Source organism: Ceratotherium simum, chromosome 2, assembly GCF_057802395.1.
Source record: "Ceratotherium simum simum isolate JZ-2026a chromosome 2, ASM5780239v1, whole genome shotgun sequence".
Lineage (NCBI taxonomy): Eukaryota > Metazoa > Chordata > Mammalia > Perissodactyla > Rhinocerotidae > Ceratotherium > Ceratotherium simum.
The window spans coordinates 23,903,108-23,925,221 of record NC_141901.1 but is presented as its reverse complement, the minus strand read 5'-3'; the positions used below and the strand labels follow the sequence as shown (position 1 = coordinate 23,925,221).

Here is a 22,114-nt window from a genome sequence, read left to right as displayed (position 1 = left end):
TTTTGCCAGACAAATTTTTGTATGTTCAGTTCTGTTTATGCCTCTTTCTCTCCTAAGATTTTGGGTTTCTGGTCTTCATTAGAAATGTCTTCCAACACCTGTTTGCTTGTGAGATGATTTTCTTAGCTTAAAAAAAATCCTTTTAATAATTGATGTGGAATTTATGTTTGAATGGGATGTCAGATGATACTCCATTTTACTTTTTTTTTAGATGGATAGACATCTGTTCTAAGATAATTTATTAAATAATCTCTATTTTTCCCAGTGAAATTTAACTACTGTCTTTGTTAATATATAACAACTTTTTGTGTGCATTGCCATTAATTAAAGATTTTTCTCTTGTGACATTTAGCTATTCTTATGTTAATACCTGTTTCTATACCATGTTGATTTTTTTACAATGGCTTTGTCGAGTATGTTCTGATACAAGCCATATTTGTCGTCAACATTAGGGAGATTGCTGCCTTTCAAGATCGGTCTGGAATCCCTGGGGCTCTTACATTGGTAATTCTGAGAGCCATGCCAGTTATCCATTTATTGCCTCTTAGCTTCCAGTCCCTTTTTTCATTTCCTATTCTGCATTAATGGGTTGGAGTCTAAGTATTTTTGCTTTATAGTGAGTATGCTGTTAAGCTTCACAGTAGAGGGCGCTGGAGGGACTTTGCAGGAGGATAGGGGCTTCTCTTCCTCCTTCCACTGTGCTCTGGATTTTGTTTTCTCTTGCCTTCTGCTGCACTGTTGCCAGAGGCATCTGCCTCAGCCACATACTTAGAACACAGTCTCTTAACAAGCTTGCAGCCCCAGCCAGTTTGGTGGCCACCCAGCTAAGCACATCAAGGCACCCTAGGCCTACTGGAGAGTGGACTTCTGACTCTCTGACTCTCCCTGTGTACCTGCCCCTCAGCCTCAGCCTGCTAGTACTTCAGAAGGTTGTTTCCTGTGCCCCTCCTGACAGGGACACTGTAGACCCCAGACCTTGTTGCCTGTAGGCGAGCAGGCTCCTGATGCCCCGCTTCCTTCTGCATGCCTGTATGCCAGCCTTGGCCTCACTTTACCCCAGAAAGTTGTTTCCCGTGGTCTTCCTGACACAGACACTCTGTACCCCAGGCCTTGCGGTGCCTTGCTTGTGAGTGGGCTCCCAGCACTGTGACTCTCTTTTTGCCCACCTGCCAGCAGCCTTGTCCCATCTGAACGCTAGAGGGGTCTTCCTTGCTTTCCTGACAACTGTGGACCAGCTCTGGCCCGGGAAACCCGGCTGACTTCGCCCCCACTCAGTGGCTGCAACCACAGATTGCAAGATCCAAGAAGATCTGAATCCCAACCTTGGGGAGAGGTTCCCTCTCCCAAGTTGTTCCTTCCTTGGATGCTCTCCCCTGGGGTATTCTTTAGAGTTCTCTTTTCACCTTTCTTGTTGTTCCACTGTCATAGTTAATAATTCTTTATATTACACTTTTCCTCTTCAAATCACTGTGTGGTTTTGGTCTCTTGACTGAACCCTAGTTATGCTCTCTCTTTGACTCAGGAAGAATTCTGGGTGATCTGAAATTATTCTGTCTGCATTGGCTTGTAGTCCACAGGGAACAGGGATTTCTCCAGGCTGATTGCAGAACCACAGTACTCACTGAGCTTCACACTTGCTTCTTCAGGATATTCTGCATCTTTCACAGCTCCTTGAGATCTGGGGAGAAGATGCAGAGCATCTTACATAGTATAGCAACATCAGGAGCATTTATGCCAGAATCAAGTCATCAAAAGCTTGTTGCTACAGTTCTTTAATTTTAACAAATACTTAATATTAACAATTTATGATATATAATGATATCTTGAAATATAAGTAATAGCAAAGCTATCTTGGTTGCATAATTAAAGAAAGCATTTGTATTTTCTTAGGTGAAAAACAATTGAGGGATGTGGGCAACAGGTCAGTAGCAGTAGAACCTTTAGTTCTGATGGGACCATCGATTCATCCTGTTCCCCTACTAAGCATTAGGGGATCCACAGACTCTTGTTACTGTAGGCTGTTAACCTTTGACTGCTTGTTTTTGGTCTTTGAGCCCATATAGTCCATGCTGCTCCATATTTCTGTTGCCTTCTGTTCATAGTTATTATGCAATATCTATGGTTCCTTTGTTTTCTTGACACCTTTCCTGATTAAAGTTGTTGTTGCTCTTTGCCCTTGAACTACTACCTCTTTTGACCATGATTTTGCCTGCTCTGTGCCTGGCAAGCATGATTACATGCCAAAAATATGTTATTAGTAGAATCTTTTTTGATTAATTTCAACCTAACCCTTAATTATCTGGAAATTTTATGGGCACATCTAATTCAAGAAACATTTTAAAAATAGGCACTGCGAATACAGTGACTCAAATAGCCTCTGTCTTCTAAGAAACTTAGTCTTGTAGTTGGAGTGAGCATCATGATCCAGAAGCTGAGAAAGGGAAGTGCTTTAGGATGTGACATCCTTACTGTCAAGTTTTTAAGTCTTGTGGCACTTTAATTATTAAGATGCAAATAGTTTTAAAAATTCACCAGTGGGAAGAGTTTTAAGAATCATGCTTCTAAACCCACACCAAAAAGTGTTTTTTTATATTCTAAAAGTAAGAAACCTCCCTCATATTGTATTTAACTGTCTCTTCCAACCCCTTTCTCTCTGATTACTTGACGGTAAGCTGTGTGACTTAGAGACTGCCTCATTCTTATGGGATATCTTCAGCATGTAGGACCATATCTGATATATAAATGCTTGGAAAATAAGTTGGAAAAAAAGAAAGAAGGAGTTAAGATTTAAGAGGTGGAATAGTTAATAGGCAATGATATCACTGAAAGTCAATTGCAAGGCAGAAATTAAAAAGTTTGATATACCTAGTGTGGGGACATAGATACACAACAGAAAGAGTATAAATTTGCAGTTTTTTTGGAGGGCAATTTGAAATATACCTTTTTCTAGCAATTCTGTTTTTAGTAAATTTTACTACACATCTGTTCTCATGTCTGCATAGGAGATATTTATGAATGATTATTAGACGTTTTGGTCTCAGGAGTGTCCTTTATGCTCTTAAAAATTATCAAGCACCTTGAAGAACTGTTGTTTATGTGGTTGTACCTATTAATACTTACCATACCAGAAATTAAAAAATATTATTGTATTAAATAAGAAAAAAATACATGTTAATATTTTTATGAACCACAGCTTTTTTATCCATTCGTCCCTTGATGGGCACTTAGGTTGCTTCCAAGTCTTGGCTATCGTGAATAAGGCTGCAATGAACACAGGGGTGCATGTACCTTTGCAAATTGGTGTTTTCAAGTTCTTTGGATAAATACCCAACAGTGGAATAGCTGGATCATATGGTAGTTCTATCGTTGATTTTTTGAGGAATCTCCATACTGTTTTCCATAGTGGCTGCACCAGTTTGCACTCCCACCAGCAGTGTATGAGAGTTCCCTTCTCTCCACAACCTCTCCAACACATGTTGTTTCCTGTCTTGTTAATTATAGCCATTCTGACGGGCGTGAGGTGATATCTCATTGTAGTTTTGATTTGCATTTCCCTGATAGTTAGTGATTTTGAGCATCTTTTCATGTGTCTGTTGGCCATCTGTATATCTTCTTTGGAGAAATGTCTGTTCAGGTCTTTTGCCCATTTTTTAATTGGGTTGGTAGTTTTCTTGTTGTTGAGATGCATGAGTTCTTTATATGTTTTGGAGATTAAGCCCTTATCAGATGTATGGTTTGCAAATATCTTCTCCCAATTGTTAGGTTGTCTTTTTGTTTTGTTGATGGTTTCCTTTGCTGTGCAGAAGCTTTTTAGTTTGATGTAGTCCCATTTGTTTATTTTTTCTATTGTTTCTCTTGCCCGGTCAGATGTGGTGTTTGAAAAGATGTTGCTAAGACTGATTTCGAAGAGCGTACTGCCTATGTTTTCTTCTAGAACTTTCACAGTTTCAGGTCTTACATTCAAGTCTTTAATCCATTTGGAGTTAATTTTTGTGTATGGTGTAAGGTAAGAGTCTACTTTCATTTTTTTGCATATGGCTATCCAGTTTTTCCAACACCATTTGTTGAAGAGACTTTCTTTTCCCCATTGTATGTTCTTGGCTCGTTTGTCAAAGATTAGCTGTCCATAGATGTGTGGGTTTATTTCTGGGCTTTCGATTCTATTCCATTGATCTGTGTGTCTGTTTTTGTGCCAGTACCATGCTGTTTTGGTTACTATAGCTTTGTAGTATATTTTGAAATCAGGGAGTGTGATACCTCCAGCTTTGTTCTTTTTTCTCAGGATTCCTTTAGCTATTCGGGGTCTTTTGTTGTTCCATATAAATTTTAGGATTCTTTGTTCTATTTCTGTGAAAAATGTTGTTGGAACTTTGATAGGGATTACATTGAATCTATAGATGGCTTTAGGAAGTATGGACATCTTAACTATGTTAATTCTTCCAATCCAAGAGCACGGAATATCTTTCCATTTCTTTGTGTCTTCTTCAATTTCTTTCAGAAATGTTTTATAGTTTTCGGTGTACAGATCTTTCACCTCTTTGGTTAAGTTTATTCCTAGGTATTTAATTCTTTTTGTTGCAATATACACAATGGAATACTACTCAGCCATAAGAAACGATGAAATCCAGCCATTTGTGACAACATGGATGGACATTGAGGGCATGATGCAAAGTGAAATAAGTCAGAGGGAGAAGGTCAAATACCGTATGATTTCCTTCATTAAGTAGTAGATAATAACAACAATAAACAAACACATAGGGACAGAGATTGGATTGGTGGTTACCAGAGGGGAAGGGGGGAGGGAGGAGGGTGAAAGGGATAATTGGGTACATGTGTGTGGTGATGGGTTGTAATTAGTATTTTGGTGGTGAACATGATGTAATCTATGCAGAAATAGAAGTACAATGATGTACACCTGAAATTTTTACAATGTTATAAACCAATGTTACTGCAATAAACAAAAAATTTAAAAAAAAAAAAATATTTTTATGAAAAATGACTTTTCTAAAGCAAAAAAAAAAAATAGTAAGAAGAGTAGTATTAGTTTACCTTTGCAAATCTTTAATGCCTGGATTAAAAGAAGACAGCTGGAGTCTCGTATCTGCTTCTGGATCCAGTCAGTGGTGATGGATTGTTTTGGTTGAAGTATATGAAGAAAATTCAGGCAGACAAAGATGATGTAGTTGAAAAAGGGAGGAATATTTTAATAGCTTTTCAGATAATTGAAGATATTCATCTTTGATACACCAAAACTTGACAAGTAATTTCTTTTCTTTTTTGTAATTTTTTTTATTGTGAAATTTTTGTTGTACATTATTGTTTATCAGTCACCATTTAAGTGCATCCCTCCACCCCTTGTGCCCACCCCCCACCCCCCTAGCCCCTGGTAACCACCAAACAGTTGTATCTGTCTGTGTGTTGGTTTATCTTCCACATATGAGTGAAATCATGTACTGTTTGTCTTTCTCTTTCTGGCTTATTTCGCTTAACATAATACCCTCCAGGTCCATCCATGTTGTTGCAAATGGGAAGATTTTGTCTTTTTTTATGGCTGAGTAGTATTCCATGGTATATATATACCACATCTTCTTTATCCAGTCATCAGTTGAGGGACGCTTGGGTTGCTTCCATGTCTTGGCTATAGTGAATAATGCTGCAATGAACATAGGGGTGCAGAAGCCTCTTTGGATTGTTGATTTCAGATTCATTGGGTAGATACCCAGTAGTGGGATAGCTGGATCATAAGGTATTTCTATTTTTAATTTTTTGAGGAATCTCCACACTGTTTTCCATAGAGGCTGCACCAGTTTGCATTCCCACCAGCAGTGGATTAGGGTTCCCATTTCTCCACAGCCTCTCCAACATTTGTTGTTTTTTGTCTTGGTGGTTATAGCCCTTCTAATGGGTGTAAGATGATATCTTAGTGTGGTTTTGATTTGCGCTTCCCTGATGATTAGTGATGTTGAGCATCTTTTCATGTGCCTCTTGGCCATCTGTATATCTTCTTTGGAGAAGTGTCAGTTCATTTCCTCTGCCCATTTTTTGATCGGGTTGTTTGTTGTTTTGTTGTTCAGTTCTGTGAGTTCTTTATATATTATGGAGATCAACCCCTTGTCAGATGTATGTTTTGTAAATATTTTTTCCCAGCTGGTGTGTTCCCTATTCATTTTGATGCTGGTTTTGTTTGCTTTGTAGAAGCTCTTTAATCTGATGAAGTTCCACTTGTTTATTTTTTCTTTTGTTTCCCTTGTCTGAGTAGACATGGAATTCAAAAAGATCCCTTTATGGCTGATGACGAGTAGCGTACTACCTATATTTTCCTCCAGGAGTCTTATAGTTTCAGGTCTCACCTTCAGGTCTTTGATCCATTTTCAGTTAATTTTTGTGTATGGCGTAAAAAGATGGTCTACTTTCATTCTTTTGCAAGTGGCTGTCCAGTTTTCCCAGCACTATTTATTGAAGAGATTTTCCTTTCTCCACTGTATGTCCTTAGCTCCTTTGTCAAAGATTAGCTGCCCGTAGATGTGAGGTTTTATTTCTGGACTTTCAGTTCTGTTCCATTGATCTGTATGTCTGTTTTTGTACCAGTACCATGCTGTTTTAGTTACTATCGCTTTGTAGTATGTTTTGAAGTCAGGGATTGTGATGCTTCTAGCTTTGTTCTTCTTTCTCAGGATTGCTTTAGCTATTCGGGGTCTTTTGTTGCCCCATATGAATATTAGCATTCTTTGTTCTATTTCTGTGAAGAATGTCCTTGGGATTCTGATTGGAATTGCATTGAACCTGTAGATTGCTTTAGGTAGTATGGACATTTTACGTATGTTTATTCTTCCAATCCAAGTGCATGGAGTATTTTTCCATTTCTTTATGTCATCATTGATTTCACTCAATAATGTCTTATACAATGTCATTGTATAGGTGTTTCACTTCCTTGGTTAAATTTATTCCTAGATATTTTATTCTTGTTGCGATTGTAAATGGAATTGTCTTCTTGAATTCTCTTTCTGTTAGTTCGTTGTTGGTATATAGAAATGCAACTGATTTCTGTAAGTTAATTTTGTACCCTGCGACTTGGCTGTAGTTGTTGATTATTTCTAATAGCTTTCCAATGGATTCTTTAGGGTTTTCTATGTATAAGATCATGTCATCTGCAAACAGCGAGAGTTTCACTTCTTCGTTGCCTGTTTGGATTCCTTTTGTTCCTTTTTCTCGCCCAATTGCTCTGGCCAGAACCTCCAGTACTGTGTTGAATAACAGTGGCGAGAGTGGGCACCTGTGTTTTGTCTCTGTTTTCAGAGGGATGGCTTTCAGTTTTTCCCCATTGAGTATGATGTTGGCTGTGGGTTTGTCATATACGGTCTTTATTATGTTAAGTTGCTTTCCTTCTATACCCATTTTGTTGAGAGAGTTTATCATAAATGGATGTTGGATCTTGTCAAAAGCCTTCTCTGCATCTATTGAGATGATCATATGGTTTTTATTCCTCGTTTTGTTAATGTGGTGTATCACATTGATTGATTTGTGGATGTTGAACCATCCCTGTGTCCCTGGTATAAATCCCACTTGATCATGATGTATGATCTTTTTAATGTATTGCTGTATTCGGTTTGCCAATATTTTGCTGAGGATTTTTGCATCTGTGTTCATCGGGGATATTGGTCTGTAGTTTTCTTTCTTAGTATTGTCTTTGTCTGGCTTTGGTATCAGGGTGCTGTTGGCCTCGTAGAATGTGTTGGGAAGTGTTCCATCTTCCTCTGTTTTTTTGGAATAGTTTGAGAAGGACAGGTATTAAGTCTTCTTTAAATGTTTGGTAAAATTCTCCAGAGAAGCCATCTGGTCCTGAACTTTTATTTTTTGGGAGGTTTTTGATTACTGTTTCAATCTCTTTACTTGTGATTGGTCTATTCAGGTTCTCTATTTCTTTTTGGTTCAGTTTTGGGAGGTTGTATGAGTCTAAGAATTTATCCATTTCTTCTAGATTGTCCAATTTGTTGGCGTATAGTTTTTCATAGTATTCTCTTATAATCTTTTGTATTTCTGTGGTATCTGTTGTAATTTCTCCTTTTTCATTTCTAATTTTATTTATTTGAGCCTTCTCTCTTTTTTCCTTGGTGAGTGTGGCTAAGGGTTTGTCAATTTTGTTTATCTTCTCAAAGAACCAGCTGTTTGTTGCATTGATCCTTTCTACTGTTTTTTAAATTTCAATTTCGTTTATTTCTGCTCTGATTTTTATTATTTCCCTCCTTCTGCTGACTTTAGGCTTTGTTCTTTTTTTTCTAATTCTGTTAGGCATAGTTTGAGGTTACTTATTTGGGCTTTTTCTTGTTTGTTAAGGTGGGCCTGTATTGCTATGAGTTTCCCTCTCAGGACCGCTTTTGCTGCATCCCATATGAGTTGGTACGGTGTATTTTCATTTTCATTTGTCTCCAGATATGCTTTGATTTCTCCTTTAATTTCATCAATGATCCATTGGTTGTTTAGTAGCATGTTGTTGAGTCTCCACAGCTTTCTCATTTTCCCAGTTTTTTTCTTGTAGTTAATTTCTAGCTTCATGGCATTCTGGTCAGAAAAGATGCTTGTTATGATTTCAATCTTAAATTTATATAAGCATGCCTTATTTCCCAATATATCGTCTATTCCTGAGAATGTTTCCTGCATGCTTGAGAAGGATGTGTAATCTTCTGTGTTTGGATGCAGTGCTCTCTATATATCTATTAAGTCCATCTCATCAAGTTTTTCGTTTAAGTCCGTTATTACCTTATTGATTTTCTGTCTGGATGATCTGTCCGTTGATGAGAGGGTGTTAACATCCCCTACTATTATTGTGTTGTTAATATCTCCTTTTAGGTTGGTTAATAGTTGCTTTATGTACCTTGGTGCTCTTATATTCGGTGCATATATATTTAAAAGTAATATGTCTTCTTGGTGGAGTGTCCCTTTTACCATTATATATTGCCTCTCTTTGTCTCTGATTACCTGTTTTATCTTGAAGTCAGCTTTGTCTGATATAAGTATGGCAACACCTGCTTTCTTTTGTTTGCCATTAGCTTGGAGTATTGTCTTCTATCCTTTCACTCTGAGCCTGTGTTTGTCTTTGGAGCTGAGATGTGTTTCCTGGAGGCAGCATATTGTTGGGTCTTGTTTTTTAATTCATCCCACCACTCTGTTTGACAAGTAGTAATTTCTTAAAGGTTTAGCTGCATTATGGAATCTGAAACCCTATCAGTGAACCTTTGGTACTTAGTTATATTGAGATCCATTGGTCTGTCTTAGATTTGAACGGATCTTTTACTGATGCATGAACTTATAACGTCATGCATTGGTCATTTGAAAAATATTGGTTCCCTGAGTTATGCAGATTTTGCAAGTGTTGACCCATTTCATTATACAATATCAAAGAATTATTAATATTTTATCTCTAAAGGAAATTTTTTGAGTATTGGGAAGCTCACAGTGACTTGACAGCTTGAGTTTCATCACTGACAACAATCCTGTTGATAGTTTTCCTTGAAGTGTCAGGCTCACTTTGTTTATTTTTGAGAAAATATCTGCCAAATATCCAAGGCTCAATAGTTATAGTTTTTTTTTCCCACAGACTTTTATAAAGAAATGATCTCAAGGGTTGAGATTTAATAAAGTTAATAACTTTTACTGCTTCATCAAGGACACTCTTAAATGAAACTGGCATTTAAAAAGATTTTAATATGAGTGAGTAACAGTAGGGAATATGATGATTACTAGTAAGTTTAGTTTGGTGCCATCGTCTTGATTCATGCTAAGAGGTCAGCAGGTTTACCTCCATTGCTTTTAGATTATCAGTGCAAATGTCAATGTGGTGAAAAATGTAACTGCTGTCTTAGTAGTATTATAAAAATGATTTGACCTCATTGATTCCTTGAAAGGCCCTCAGGGGACCCCGCAATCTGTGGACCACATTTTGAGAACACACAGATATGTGCACACACATATGGACATGCACATGGGTGTTCTTGCAACATTTTCAGTAGAAGGAAACTGAAAATAAACTGAATTTTCTCAGTTACGAATATATGATCGTATGGATGCGCCATAATTTAACCAATTAATAGAATCTTCAACTATTGGATATATACTGGTATAGAAAGATGTCTAAGATAGATTTTTAAGATACAGAAAACAAATGTTACACAGCAATATGTTTAGTAAGATCCCATCTATGTTTAGACAGACATATATATTTGTGTGAAGATATACCTACACACATTTGTATAATGTGTGTAACCTCTGTGGGCATGGGAGGAAGGATATTTTTATTTTTTGCCTTGTACCTTCTGTGCTGTGGAATTTAACTGCATACGTATACCTTTAACTTTCATGTTGGAAGATACACAGCCCAGCTTCTTAAACAATAAGCTTGTCACTGGGTAAAAGGGAGTGGGTTCTAAATTGGTTGAGGTTCTTAGCTATTATTGTCTGTTGCTGATGGATTATCTTCAACTTTTCTGCACATCCTTTCATATTATAGAGTGAAAGTTTCTTATTTATCTTAGTAAGTAAGCAATTTATCTCTTTCAATAAATGGTACAGTCCATTTGTGATGCTTGATAACGGCAATGAACCCTGCAGGTAGCAGCTGTGGTTGTGTGGAGGATTTTTGGTTAATCATCTATCTTTTTAGCTACTCTCACATTTTTAGTATGTAAACCTCAGGAGCAAAAGAAAGTCCTGTTGTAATTTACAGAACCATCAGATATGTAGTTACTATTCTAGTGGTACAGTGAAAAGAACATGCCTTTTGGAATCAGATGGATTTAGGCCCAAATCTTCTATCCATTATTTACTAGTGGTGTGATCTTGTACAAATTAACATCTGAGTCTGTTTTCGTATTGGTAAGATAGGGATAATACCTTTGTGTTCTGAGGATTGTATCTGTAGCATGTCTAGCTCAGTGCTCGACATGTATCAGCTATTGTTAGCTATCATCTGTTGCTCAGTTATCATTCCTCTCGTGTACAGAACTCTCTTGTGTCTCCTTCTTGAGTGGTGCAGTGTTCTACTGTGAAGTTTCTGGTTAGCCTTTCAGACTTGTGGTTCCCTCCTCTTCTAGGAAGTTCTTTATGTTTCCTTTAGGCTGAGTTGGTTGTTTTTCTCTTCCATTTCTACATCTCACCAATATAGCACCTATCTCATTTTGTTTTTCTCCAGTTTTTTTAATTTGGAAAATTTTCAAATTTACAGGAAAAAACCCAAAAGAATAATGTAGTGAACACTTTTGCTCAAGTTCACTGAGTGTTAACAATTTGCCACGTTCTTCTGTAACTGTATGTATGTGTGTCTCATTTTTTTCCGGAACCATTTGAGAATAAGTTGCAGATATTGTGACATTTCACACCTACTTCTCATATTTCCTTGTGACCACAATTCCATATCACACTCAAGAAATTTAACATTGATACAATATTACTACCAAATATGCAGTCCATATTCATATTTCCCCAGTTGTCCTAAAAATGTCCTTTTAGATTTTTTTTTGGATCCAAGATTATGCCTCTAGGTTTGTTTCTTTAATCTAGAATATTCCTTATGCAATTTTTTTTGTCTTTCATGACATTGACCTTTTTAAGGAGTGTAAGACAGTTGTTTTGTAGATTGCACAATCTTGATCTGTCTGATTTTTTTTCATGATTAGATCATTGTTTTTGTTTTGTATTTCATTAGGCTTTGATTTCATGTGAGAAAGAAATAAAGCAGCTCCTGACAGCTAAGAAAGAACTGGTCTGGCACTACCTATCTTTTTTTTTTGTGAGGAAGATCAGCCCTGAGCTAACATCCATGCCAATCCTCCTGTTTTTGCTGAGGAAGAGTGGCCCTGGGCTAACATCCGTGCCCATCTTCCACCACTTTATATGGGATGCCGCCACAGCATGGCTTGATAAGCGGTGCATCAGCGTGCATCCGGGATCCGAACCCCGGGCCGCCAGCAGCAGAGCACGTGCACTTAACTGCTACACCACGGGGCTGGCGCCCTACCTATCCGTTTTGGTGTTTCTTAGAGTTGGCCTGTCTCTTGTTCTCTTGTTGAACATAAGCAGTTTCACAGAACATGAGCATTAGACAAGTCCACTCTGTGTCCTTAGATCAAGACGAAAACAGGACCACTCCGTAATCATGTATGAACACAGACAAAAACACGAACACTGTTCAAGTCACAAAAATGATCAAGCATATCTTCATCCTGGCTACTGTGAGTGACTGCTGCTTCTTTATAAACTGCAACCTTAGCCTCTCTTCATTCTTCTTGCCTAATAGTAAGATTTATTAAAATCATAGAATCATAGAGTTATATAGAAGTCACAGAATTACAGAATTACCCCCACTTCCTGACAGCATCCTACCCAGGGCAAAGCCCCACTTCCATGAACTTTTCTGAAAGCACCTAACACAAACCCAAATGATGAGTCTTTTCTAATACCCTATTAGTGAAATGCCCCAGGGTTCCCAGTGGTATATATTCTTCCTAGTTGCAAGAAGTAATAATTCCAATTTGTTTAACTAGAGGTGTGTTCTTGCTGCTGTTGGCTAAAGGGAATTCACGCCTGAGAACCTTGGCCTCTCTTTCTTTTTACTCTGAATGAATTTTTGATACATTTAGGAATCAGCATCAGGCTTTTCTGGTTAGTTTCTTACTGGTCAAGGATAACTGTTAGTTCTATATAACTAGTTTTTGATCGTTGACATTTGGGTTTAAAAAAAATTGTAAACTCTGTTATCTAGGAGTTGTTCTGCATAATAATAATAAAAAACATAGAGAAGATCACAAAGGCAACTTATAAATCAAAGAGAGAGACTATTTCCATTGATTTGCCAGCTTAGTTAGAATGTTTGAGTTTAATTTCCCCCCCCACAGCTTTTAATAAACAAACCATTGTTGGACAATTGGGAGCAGGAGAGTGGCTTATATATAAAATATACACACTCATACACAAATAATATAATACATAATATATAATATTGCCCAGTAAATCTTCTTAAGAAAAATTTGTTTTGCATTTTCTATCGTAGATTACCTGTAATTTTTCTGTGCTGTTTGCAGGAAAATAAACATTGACTCTGTGAATGGAAATTTAAAGCAATGATGAGAGAATCACCTCCTTATGATTTCTCATTGTGGCTGCCTTTCAAGTGATGCTTTGATGATATTAAAGGATTAACAACTAGAGAACAGCTGCTACGGGTGTTGTCTACCATTAGGATGACTGTTGAATCTTGCTACTTTAAAAAAACTTTTTTTAAATTAGGTGGCTTTGTTAGCGATATTAGGGCCAGTAGTTGTTGCATTAAAATTCATCTACTTCTCTTTGTTTACACTACCAATACTATTTTTTTTTTGTTATTCTGTAATATCTTAGGAACAAAGAAATGAGCATGTTCTTTCATCATATTTGTTCTGATGATGGGATTCAATGTAATTGAACCTTATTTTTGGTTGTGTTCCGCTCTGAAAAATGTTTTAATTCATCTCTGCTTCTCCAAGTTTAGTGGAATAGAAATGCATAGATCAATAGAAGTACAACAAAGATGTGCTTTTGACATATTTATTCTATTTAGAAGTTGATATATCCGTTGCTTAAGCATTTTAGTCTAGCTTAATGGGGAGGTGGGATGAGTCATTGATCACACTAGGATTAAAGCTCCCAAATTTTTATGTGTTTCAGCTACTAAATAAGATTATTTTAGGGTGTCATTAAATGTCAGGGAATTTTCCATTAAAATTTCTCAACAAGTAGTTAATGTATTTAAAAATAATATTGGGGGCCGGCCCCATGGCGTAGTGGTTAAGTGTGCACGCTCCCCTGCTGGCGGCCCAGGTTCGGATCCCGGGCACGCACCAACACACTGCTTGTCAGGCCATGCCGTGGCAGTGTCCCACATAAAGTGGAGGAAGATGGGCACGGATGTTGGCTTGGGGCCAATCTTCCTCAGCAAAAAGAGGAGGATTGGTGACAGATGTTAGCTCAGGTCTGATCTTCCACACACACACACACACACACGCACACGCGCGCACACACACACACACGCTAAATAAATAAATAAATTAAAAAAAAATAAAGTTAATATCAGTCGGTCTTGTGGGTTAGAACATAGTATTACGCATGCATTTTCTGGGTTTCTGTCCTAAGATTATAGATGTTCACAAAATTACTAATATTAATTCACAGGCCCTAGAATTTACTTTTTTGTTTAAAGGATAAATATGTTGGACTATAATCATAAGCACTAGAGTGTACTTAATTTCTTCTTTAGGCAAAAGAAGGAATAATAGACATTTAGCTGTCATGTTAACCTGTTTGGCCAATGGATTTTCCCCAAGATTGAAAAATTTAGATTGTTTTCTGGCCAGAGAATTTGTTTTATGGGTTGGGGAGTTTGTTTCCAGATAATATTATTGATAGGTAAGCTAGCAGTGTCATTTTAGATATGCTTTTGTCATTGGGAGAGTCGAGTTTAATTTAATTCTTGCATATAAACTGGGAACTAATAGGAAAACAGATTTAGCATAAAGGGCTATATTAGGTTTGGTTACTTGTGACAAAACTTAAAACCAGATAGAAGTCAATTTCTTTCTCATGGGATAAGATCTGGAGGTAGCCTCAGGCAGGGCAGCTCTACAGTGATTAGGAGTCCAAGCTCCTGCCTTGTTGCTGTGTCATTTTTAACTTCCCATGGTATAGTCCTTCCTGGAAAGGGAAAAGGAGAGAGAAGAAAAGGTGAGGAGAGGGTGTATATCAGCTATCTCTAAAAGAGATTTCTGGGAAGCCATAATATAACTTTATGTGTTATTGGCCAGAGCTTAGTCCATGTCCACATATAACTGCAAGGGAAGCTAGAAATTATAGTCATTTTTTACTGTGCCGCCATGTCCGAAGTCAGAAATTGGAGATTATTTTACTAAGGAAGAAGGTGAGAACAGATATTGAAATAGCAACTGGCAGCCTATTCCATAGTAAATAAAGCAGTATACGGGATGTTAGAAATCCTCTAATTGCCGGCCACTGGCCTGCTAACCTTTACTGGGCCCTGGGCTCTTTGAGGATGCTGATAAAAGTTACAATCCCTTTCCCTAGAAAAATGTACCTGTGGACATACGCACGAAATTTTGTAGGATTGTGTCTCTGAAACCCATCCATTAAGCCTAGGGGGTTGTTTATGGATCCACTGTTAAGATTTTTTTATTAGTGAAAGATGACTGACCATCTTCTAGGATAGAATGTTCCACTGTAAGACAGTTTTTTTGCTAAAAAGTTTTTCTTAGTTTCCGTTATTCACTCATATAGTCAACAAAAGTTAATTAGCATGTTCTGTATGGTAGATGCTATGATGGTACTTGGTGGTTCAAAGACACCATGATTAATTTATTAAGTGCTTACTATGTGCCTGGCATGGAATTGGGAGCCTTAAGTACGTTGTTCATTTTCTCCATTTTACAAATGATGAAATAATCTGTCTAAGATTTTTGTCACTAGTGAATGATGGAGCTAGTAGTTGAACCCAAGTCTAACTCTAAAACCGTTTCTTTTAGTTATCATGAAGTAGACCCTTTGCCATAAACATGAGACACATTGAACTGAGGGTATTTAGTGGTTCAGTTTCAAATTCTTGCCTTGGGTTCGATAATTAGGAATCTGTTTCTGCCTCAATTTTCTGTTAACACTTTGCAAAGCCACTTGAAATGTTTAAGTATGTGATGCTGCTGCTCTTGATTTTGTATTTTTTTAAACCTGTATTGCAATCAGTATGACACCTGGCATGTGACAAATGCCAGCCAGTAATCTGATCTAAGACTAGTATAAAATAATATTTTAAAATGTCTTATCAGCATTCAAATTGTATATATCATTAAAAAAAATTCTATGAAAACCACCTTTCAATCACCTTATGAAGCAGAGCTCACTGGTGCTGTGTGTGTTCTCTTTTTTTCTCACAAGTATGCTGTCATGTATGTTGACAGCATCACACACAGAATTTGGCTGAAAAGCTTTTTGCTTCAAACTGAGATTTTTGACCCTACTGATATACAGATAATTCTCATAATTTCCTCTCTTCAACTCCGCTATAAATCAAAAAGAGTTGGAAAGGGAAAATTATATGAGTAATTACAGTATTAAATTACTGTAGAAAACCATTTGAGTTTTTTATAATTCTCTTTTCAACTTTAGTTTCAAATCACCAACTTCTTAAGTGGTAAGTTTCTTACTTTGACAGGCCTTAGGTTGTGACTGCACCACTTATTTATCAGTTGACACCTCTGCCTCTTGCTTTATCAGAAACACTATTTTCTTTTCTGGTGAGAGTGCTGCTGATTCCAGTTGTAGACTAGTCTTGACTTCAGAAGACTGCATAATAAGCACAGCAAATAGGCAGTGATAAGCCTGCTGCTGCTTTCTAATCTGTGAACATAAACTGTCATAAAGCGGTGTTTGATCCTTTTTTCCTTAAGTGTTGATTCTTATTTAATTCTAGGACGATTTGATGAAACTGTTATTGAAGAGAGAAGACAATGTGCTGAAGATCTGCTACAGTTCTCTGCCAATATTCCCGCTCTCTATAACAGTAAACAACTTGAAGATTTTTTCAAGGTTTGGAAGTCTTTCTGAAATATTTTGTATTTTACTTTTGTGAGGAAGATCAGCCCTGAGCTAACATCCACGCCAATCCTCCTCTTTTTTTTTTTTTGCTGAGGAAGACCGGCTCTGAACTAACATCTATTGCCAATCCTCCTCCTTTCCCCCCCGCCCCAAAGCCCCACTGGATAGTTGTATGTCATAGTTGCACATCCTTCTAGTTGCTGTATGTGGGACATGGCCTCAGCGTGGCCAGAGAAACGGTGCATCGGTGCGCGCCCGGGATCCGAACCCGGGCCGCCCGTAGCGGAGCGTGCACTTAACCGCTAAGCCATGGGGCCGGCCCTATTTTGTATTTTATTAAATACCTTTGTTTTCTAATTTATAGTAAAGCACAATTCAAGTTTTTTTTTTTGGACAGAAAATGTCATTTACCTTTGAATTTCATTATTCACTAAAATAAGTAGAAGTTAGTAGCTAAATAATGTCTGTGGCGTATATTCTGTTTTTAGTGTAGAAATGTATAAGATTTTTGATTCATAAATTTTAAAAAATTGATGTGAAGGGCTTAGAGATTATCTGATTCACTCCATCATAATTGAAACACATTGAAAAAAAATTTAAGTATCATGAAATTCCGGTAGTTATCTTCACTTTTTGAGATGTCTTTCAGTGGTCGATTTCTTTTTGGAATAGAAACCACTACAAGTCTATATTAAATTTGTTATAATTATACTAATTTGTGTAAAGATAGAACAAAAATAGTCACTCTACAATATTAGAGAGTTAGGCTAGTACAAATTATGTTACCAGAGATCATTGGATATTAGCGTTTTAAGTTTCTTGACATGTAATGCCTTCATTCTAAGTTCTTTATTATTTTTAATAATCATTTTCTGATTTATTTTGAACTGAATCTGTGCAAGTTGTTGGTTGATAGCAATGTCTTTGACAGCCACAATTTTCCTCCTATAGTCTTATATATTTTACTGCATTTAGCCTTCTATAAAAAAGCTAGGTGATTATGCCATAATGTTTTTTCCTTCTTTAACTAAAAATCTACTCATTTGTATAAATGTAATTTCTTAGAACATATAGCCAACAAGGTATATGAGTAGTGGGATTTTTAATTTTCCTGATGCTAGTGTATCTAAAAAGGAATTTATTTTTTGTGACCTATTTTAGTTTACTGAAGAAAGTTGATCCTTTTTTTGGTGAGGGAGATTGGCTGTAAGCTAGCATCTGTTGCCAGTCTTCCTCTTTTTGCTTGAGGAAGATTGGCCATGAGCTGACATCTTTGCCAATCTTTCCTCTATTTTGTATGTGGGTTGCCTCCACAGCATGGCTTAATGAGTGGTGTAGGTCTGTGCCTGGAATCCGAACCTATGAACCTGGGCCGCCAAAGTGGAGCATGCTGAACTTAACCACTATGCTGCCAGGCTGGCCCCAAAAGTTGATCTTTTGAAAGATATTGTAAACTTATGGCTTATAGTAATAATACTAGTAATAGAAAAGTTTGCAGTAAGATTCCTGCTGATTGACTTTGTTGCCTAATTTTTCATTACTCTCAAACTAGGCTGAGATGATGAACTTGGCTTCTGCTTATGACTTAATGCAGATCTTAAGGATAAAAGGCCAGTCAAATTGATACAGTATTTAGCTCTGCTATTCTTGGTTACAGCTATTTCTATGTGACAAGGAGTCTGTGCTTATAGAAAAGGGCAACATTATTAAGCAAGAAGAATATTGCTTTATAGAAATTACAAAGGTGGTCATGCAAATTAACACATGCGGAGGGCTAAAAAAAATCAGTCTACGGATATAGAAGTCAGATTGTAGACTTTGGACAATTTAAATAAAAGTTACCTATTCATTCCATTTCTTTTGGATCTGGGAAATCATGATTGTAACTGCTGCAAGACTCTTATTTTTAGGCTTTGAAATGAGAGACAAAAGAAGAGGAAGAAAAGATTGGGCAGTTAAAGAGAAGTCAAGTTAATCTTGGAAAAATCTTAAGCAGTGTGCTGGGCAGGAGAGGGATACTGATCTGGTAATATCACAGCAGTGATATTCATTCTCTTTAAATAGAGATAAAAAAAATATGGTCTTTGAAGGTTATTTAGCGGCAAGTAAACAACAACAACAAAAAAGTGAGCCATATAAGAAAGGAGTTTGTCTCATACAACAAGAAGGAGTTTGAGTGAGGAAGATAGGACAGGGCTGGTACAGAGCTCAATAATGTCATCAGAGACTTAGGTTCTTGGGTTTGGGTGTGAAAGGCAAAGGGCCAAAAGAATTATGGCAGTTTTTAAAAGCTGTCCCAGAAACTCTCCCCAGAGGTAGTCCTTCTTACATCTCATTGGCCAGAACTGGGTCACAGGACTATCTTTAGCTTCAGAGAAGTCTGGGCAGATGGCTCTTTTCGTTTTCCAGCTCTGACTATGGATGAAGGTATGGAGGGGAGGTTTTTGGGTAGCCAGTCCACAGAGTGTGCTACAATAACAGTTTTTTTCTTTGTAGAAACACCGATGATAGATACCACATGCAAATGACCATATAGACACTTGGTTAGGTTCACTTTTTTTTTCTTTTTTTTTAACCATACACAAGAGTAGAAGGAATAGTATAATAAGCCTCCATTACTCATTGCTCAGCTTCAAAAATTATCAGTATATTGCCAATTTTTTTCATCTGTACCTTTCCACACCATACTCTTTGCTGGTTATTATTTTTTTTACAGTGTTATACTTTAACATTCACCGATTGTAAGTGTGCAATACAATGATTTTCACTAAATTTACAGACTTGTGCAGCTTTTACTGCTATCCAATTTTAGAACATTTCCATCACCTCAGCAAGTTCCCCGGAACCCTTTTGCTGGCAATCCCTTTTCCTGTCTCCATCGCTGGGCAACTACTTACCTGTTTTCGGTGTATAGAATTGCCTTTTCAAGACTTTTCAAATACATGGAATCACACAATATGTGGTCTTTGTTCTTGTTTCTTTTCCTTAGTGTAACGTTTTGAGTTTCATGCATTACGTCATGTTATCAGTATTCCCTTCCTTTATGTTGTTGAATAGTATTCTATGGTATAGATTATACAACATTTTGTTTATCCATTGACAAATTGATGGACGTTTGGATTGTTTTCAGTTTTTGGCTCTTTTGACCAATACTGCTGTGAACATTTGCATACAGATCTTTGTGTAGATATATGTTATCATTTCTCTTGGGTACATCCTGAGGAGTGGAATTGCTGAGTCTTATGGTAAGTTTAAGTTAAGTTTTTAAGAAACTGCCAAACTGTTTTCCAAAGTGACTGTACATTTTACATTCCCCAGCAATGTGTGAAGGCTCTAGTTATTTCACAACCTCACCAACACTTGGTATTGTGTGATTTTTAAATTATACATGTATAGTGGTATCTCACGGTAGTATTAGTTTCAGTTTCCTAATGACTGATGTGGTGTTGAGCATATTTTCATGTGTTTATTCATATCTTCTTTGGTGAAATGTCTATTAAAATCTGTCCTTTTTTGGTTGGGTTGTTTGTTTTATTATTGAGTTGTAAGAATGTATTCTGGATACAAGTCCTTTATTAAATATGTGATCTGCAAATATTTTATCTCAATCTATGGCTTATCTTTTCATTTTCTTAATGGTGTCATTTGAAATGCAAAAGTTTTTGGTTTTGATGAAGTATAATTTATCAATTTTTTTCTTTTTTGAATCATGCTTTTGTTGTCATATCCAAGAACTCTTTGATTAACCAAAAGTCAAGAACCCTATGTTCTTTTCTAGAAGTTTTAGTCTTACATTTAGTTCTGTGATCCATTTTCAGTTAATTTTTTTGTACATGTGTAGTGACAGTCTAAATACATCTTTTGGCACGTGAATATCTAATAGTCTCAGGACCATTTGTTGAAAAGACTGTCGTTTCGCTGGTGAATGCCTTGGTGCTGTTGCTGAAAATGAATTGACTGTAAGTGTAATGGTTTATCTCTGGACTTTTGATGTGTTCTATTGATCCATGTGCCTTTCTTATACCAGTACCGTACTGTCTTGATTACTGTGGCTTTATAATAAGTTTTGAAATCAGATAGTATAAGTTATCCCACTTGATTTGTATCTTTTCAAAATTTATATGGCAATTTTGAGTCCCTTGAATTTCCCTAAAAAATTTTAGCATCAGTTTATCCATAGGAACAAATAATTCTGATGAAATTTAGATTGGAATTGTATTAAATTTGTAGTTCAATTTGGAGAGAATTGTTTTCTTAACAGTATTGTCTTCCAATCTGTGAATATGAAATGACTTTCCATTTATTTAGCTATTGTTTAATTTGTCTCAGCAATGTTTTGCAATTTTCAGGATATGTCTGGCGCTTTTTTTGTTAAATTCATTACTAAGTTTTTTATTCTTTTGAGGTTATTGTGAATAGAGTTGTGTTCTTTCACTTAGCATTATGCTTTAAAGGTTTATCCATGTTGTAGTATGTATCAGTACTTCATTTTTTAAAAATGGTTGTATAATATTTCTTTGTATGGATTCATGGATATACTGCATTTTGTTTATTTATCAGTTGATGCACACTTGGGTTGTCTCCTCCTTTTGGCTATTATGAATGATGCTGTTATAAATATTGGCATGTAAGTTTTTGCATGGGCATATTTTTTCATTTCTCTTAGGTTTATACCTAGGAGTGGAATTGATGTGGGAAGATTTAAAATTCTAATTCAGTTTATTTACTTGTTATAAGTCTATTCTGATTTTCTCTTTTTTTTTAAATCAACTTTCGTAACTTGTGTCTTCCTGGGAGTTTTCATCTAAATTGTGTAATTTGTTGGCATAAAATTCTTATAGTAGTCCCTTACAATGCTTTTAATTTCTCTAGGGATGGTAGTGATGTCCCCTCTTTCTCTCATGATTTTCATAATTTCTGTCTTGTCTGTTTTTTTCTTGGTGAGTCTAGCTAAAGTTTGATATTTTTGTTGATTTTTTCAAAGGACCAACTTGGTTTCATTGGTTTTTCTCTATTTTTTAATTTCATTTCTTTGATTTCTGCTCTAAACTTTATTTCCTTCCTTTTGCTTGCTTTGGATTTACTTTGCTCTTTAATTCTTCAGTTTCGTAAAATGGAAGCTTAAGTTATTGATTTGAGATGGTTCTTCTTGTCTGATATAGGCATTTACAGCTATAAATTTCTCTGTTAGCACTGCTTGAGCCTCATCCCCTACATTTTTATGTTTTGTTTTCATTTTTATTCAGTTTAGTGTATTTTCTGATTTTTTAAAATGATTTTTCTGTTGACCCATTGGTTGTTTAGAAATATGTTCTTTAATTTCCAAATATTTTTGGATTTCCTAAAGTTTTTTCTTGTTGTTGATTTCTAATTTTGTTTTCTTGTGGTTGTGGTCAGAAAAACATATTTTATATGATTTCAGTCCTTTTAACTTTATTAAGACCTGATTTTATCCTGGAGAATGTTCCATGTTTGCTTGATGGGAATA

The 22,114-nt window shown here is 36.4% G+C and overlaps 1 protein-coding gene across 1 annotated transcript in view; it reads left to right on the top strand.

Annotated features, from left to right (window-relative positions):
- Nucleotides 1-22,114, top strand: part of RPS6KC1 (ribosomal protein S6 kinase C1) — a 178,245-nt gene that overhangs the window by 30,750 nt on the left and 125,381 nt on the right. The window contains exon 4 of the mRNA XM_004424901.3: nucleotides 16,502-16,617. Coding sequence (XP_004424958.1) covers nucleotides 16,502-16,617 — 116 coding nt within the window. The remainder of the gene's footprint in view (nucleotides 1-16,501; nucleotides 16,618-22,114) is intronic.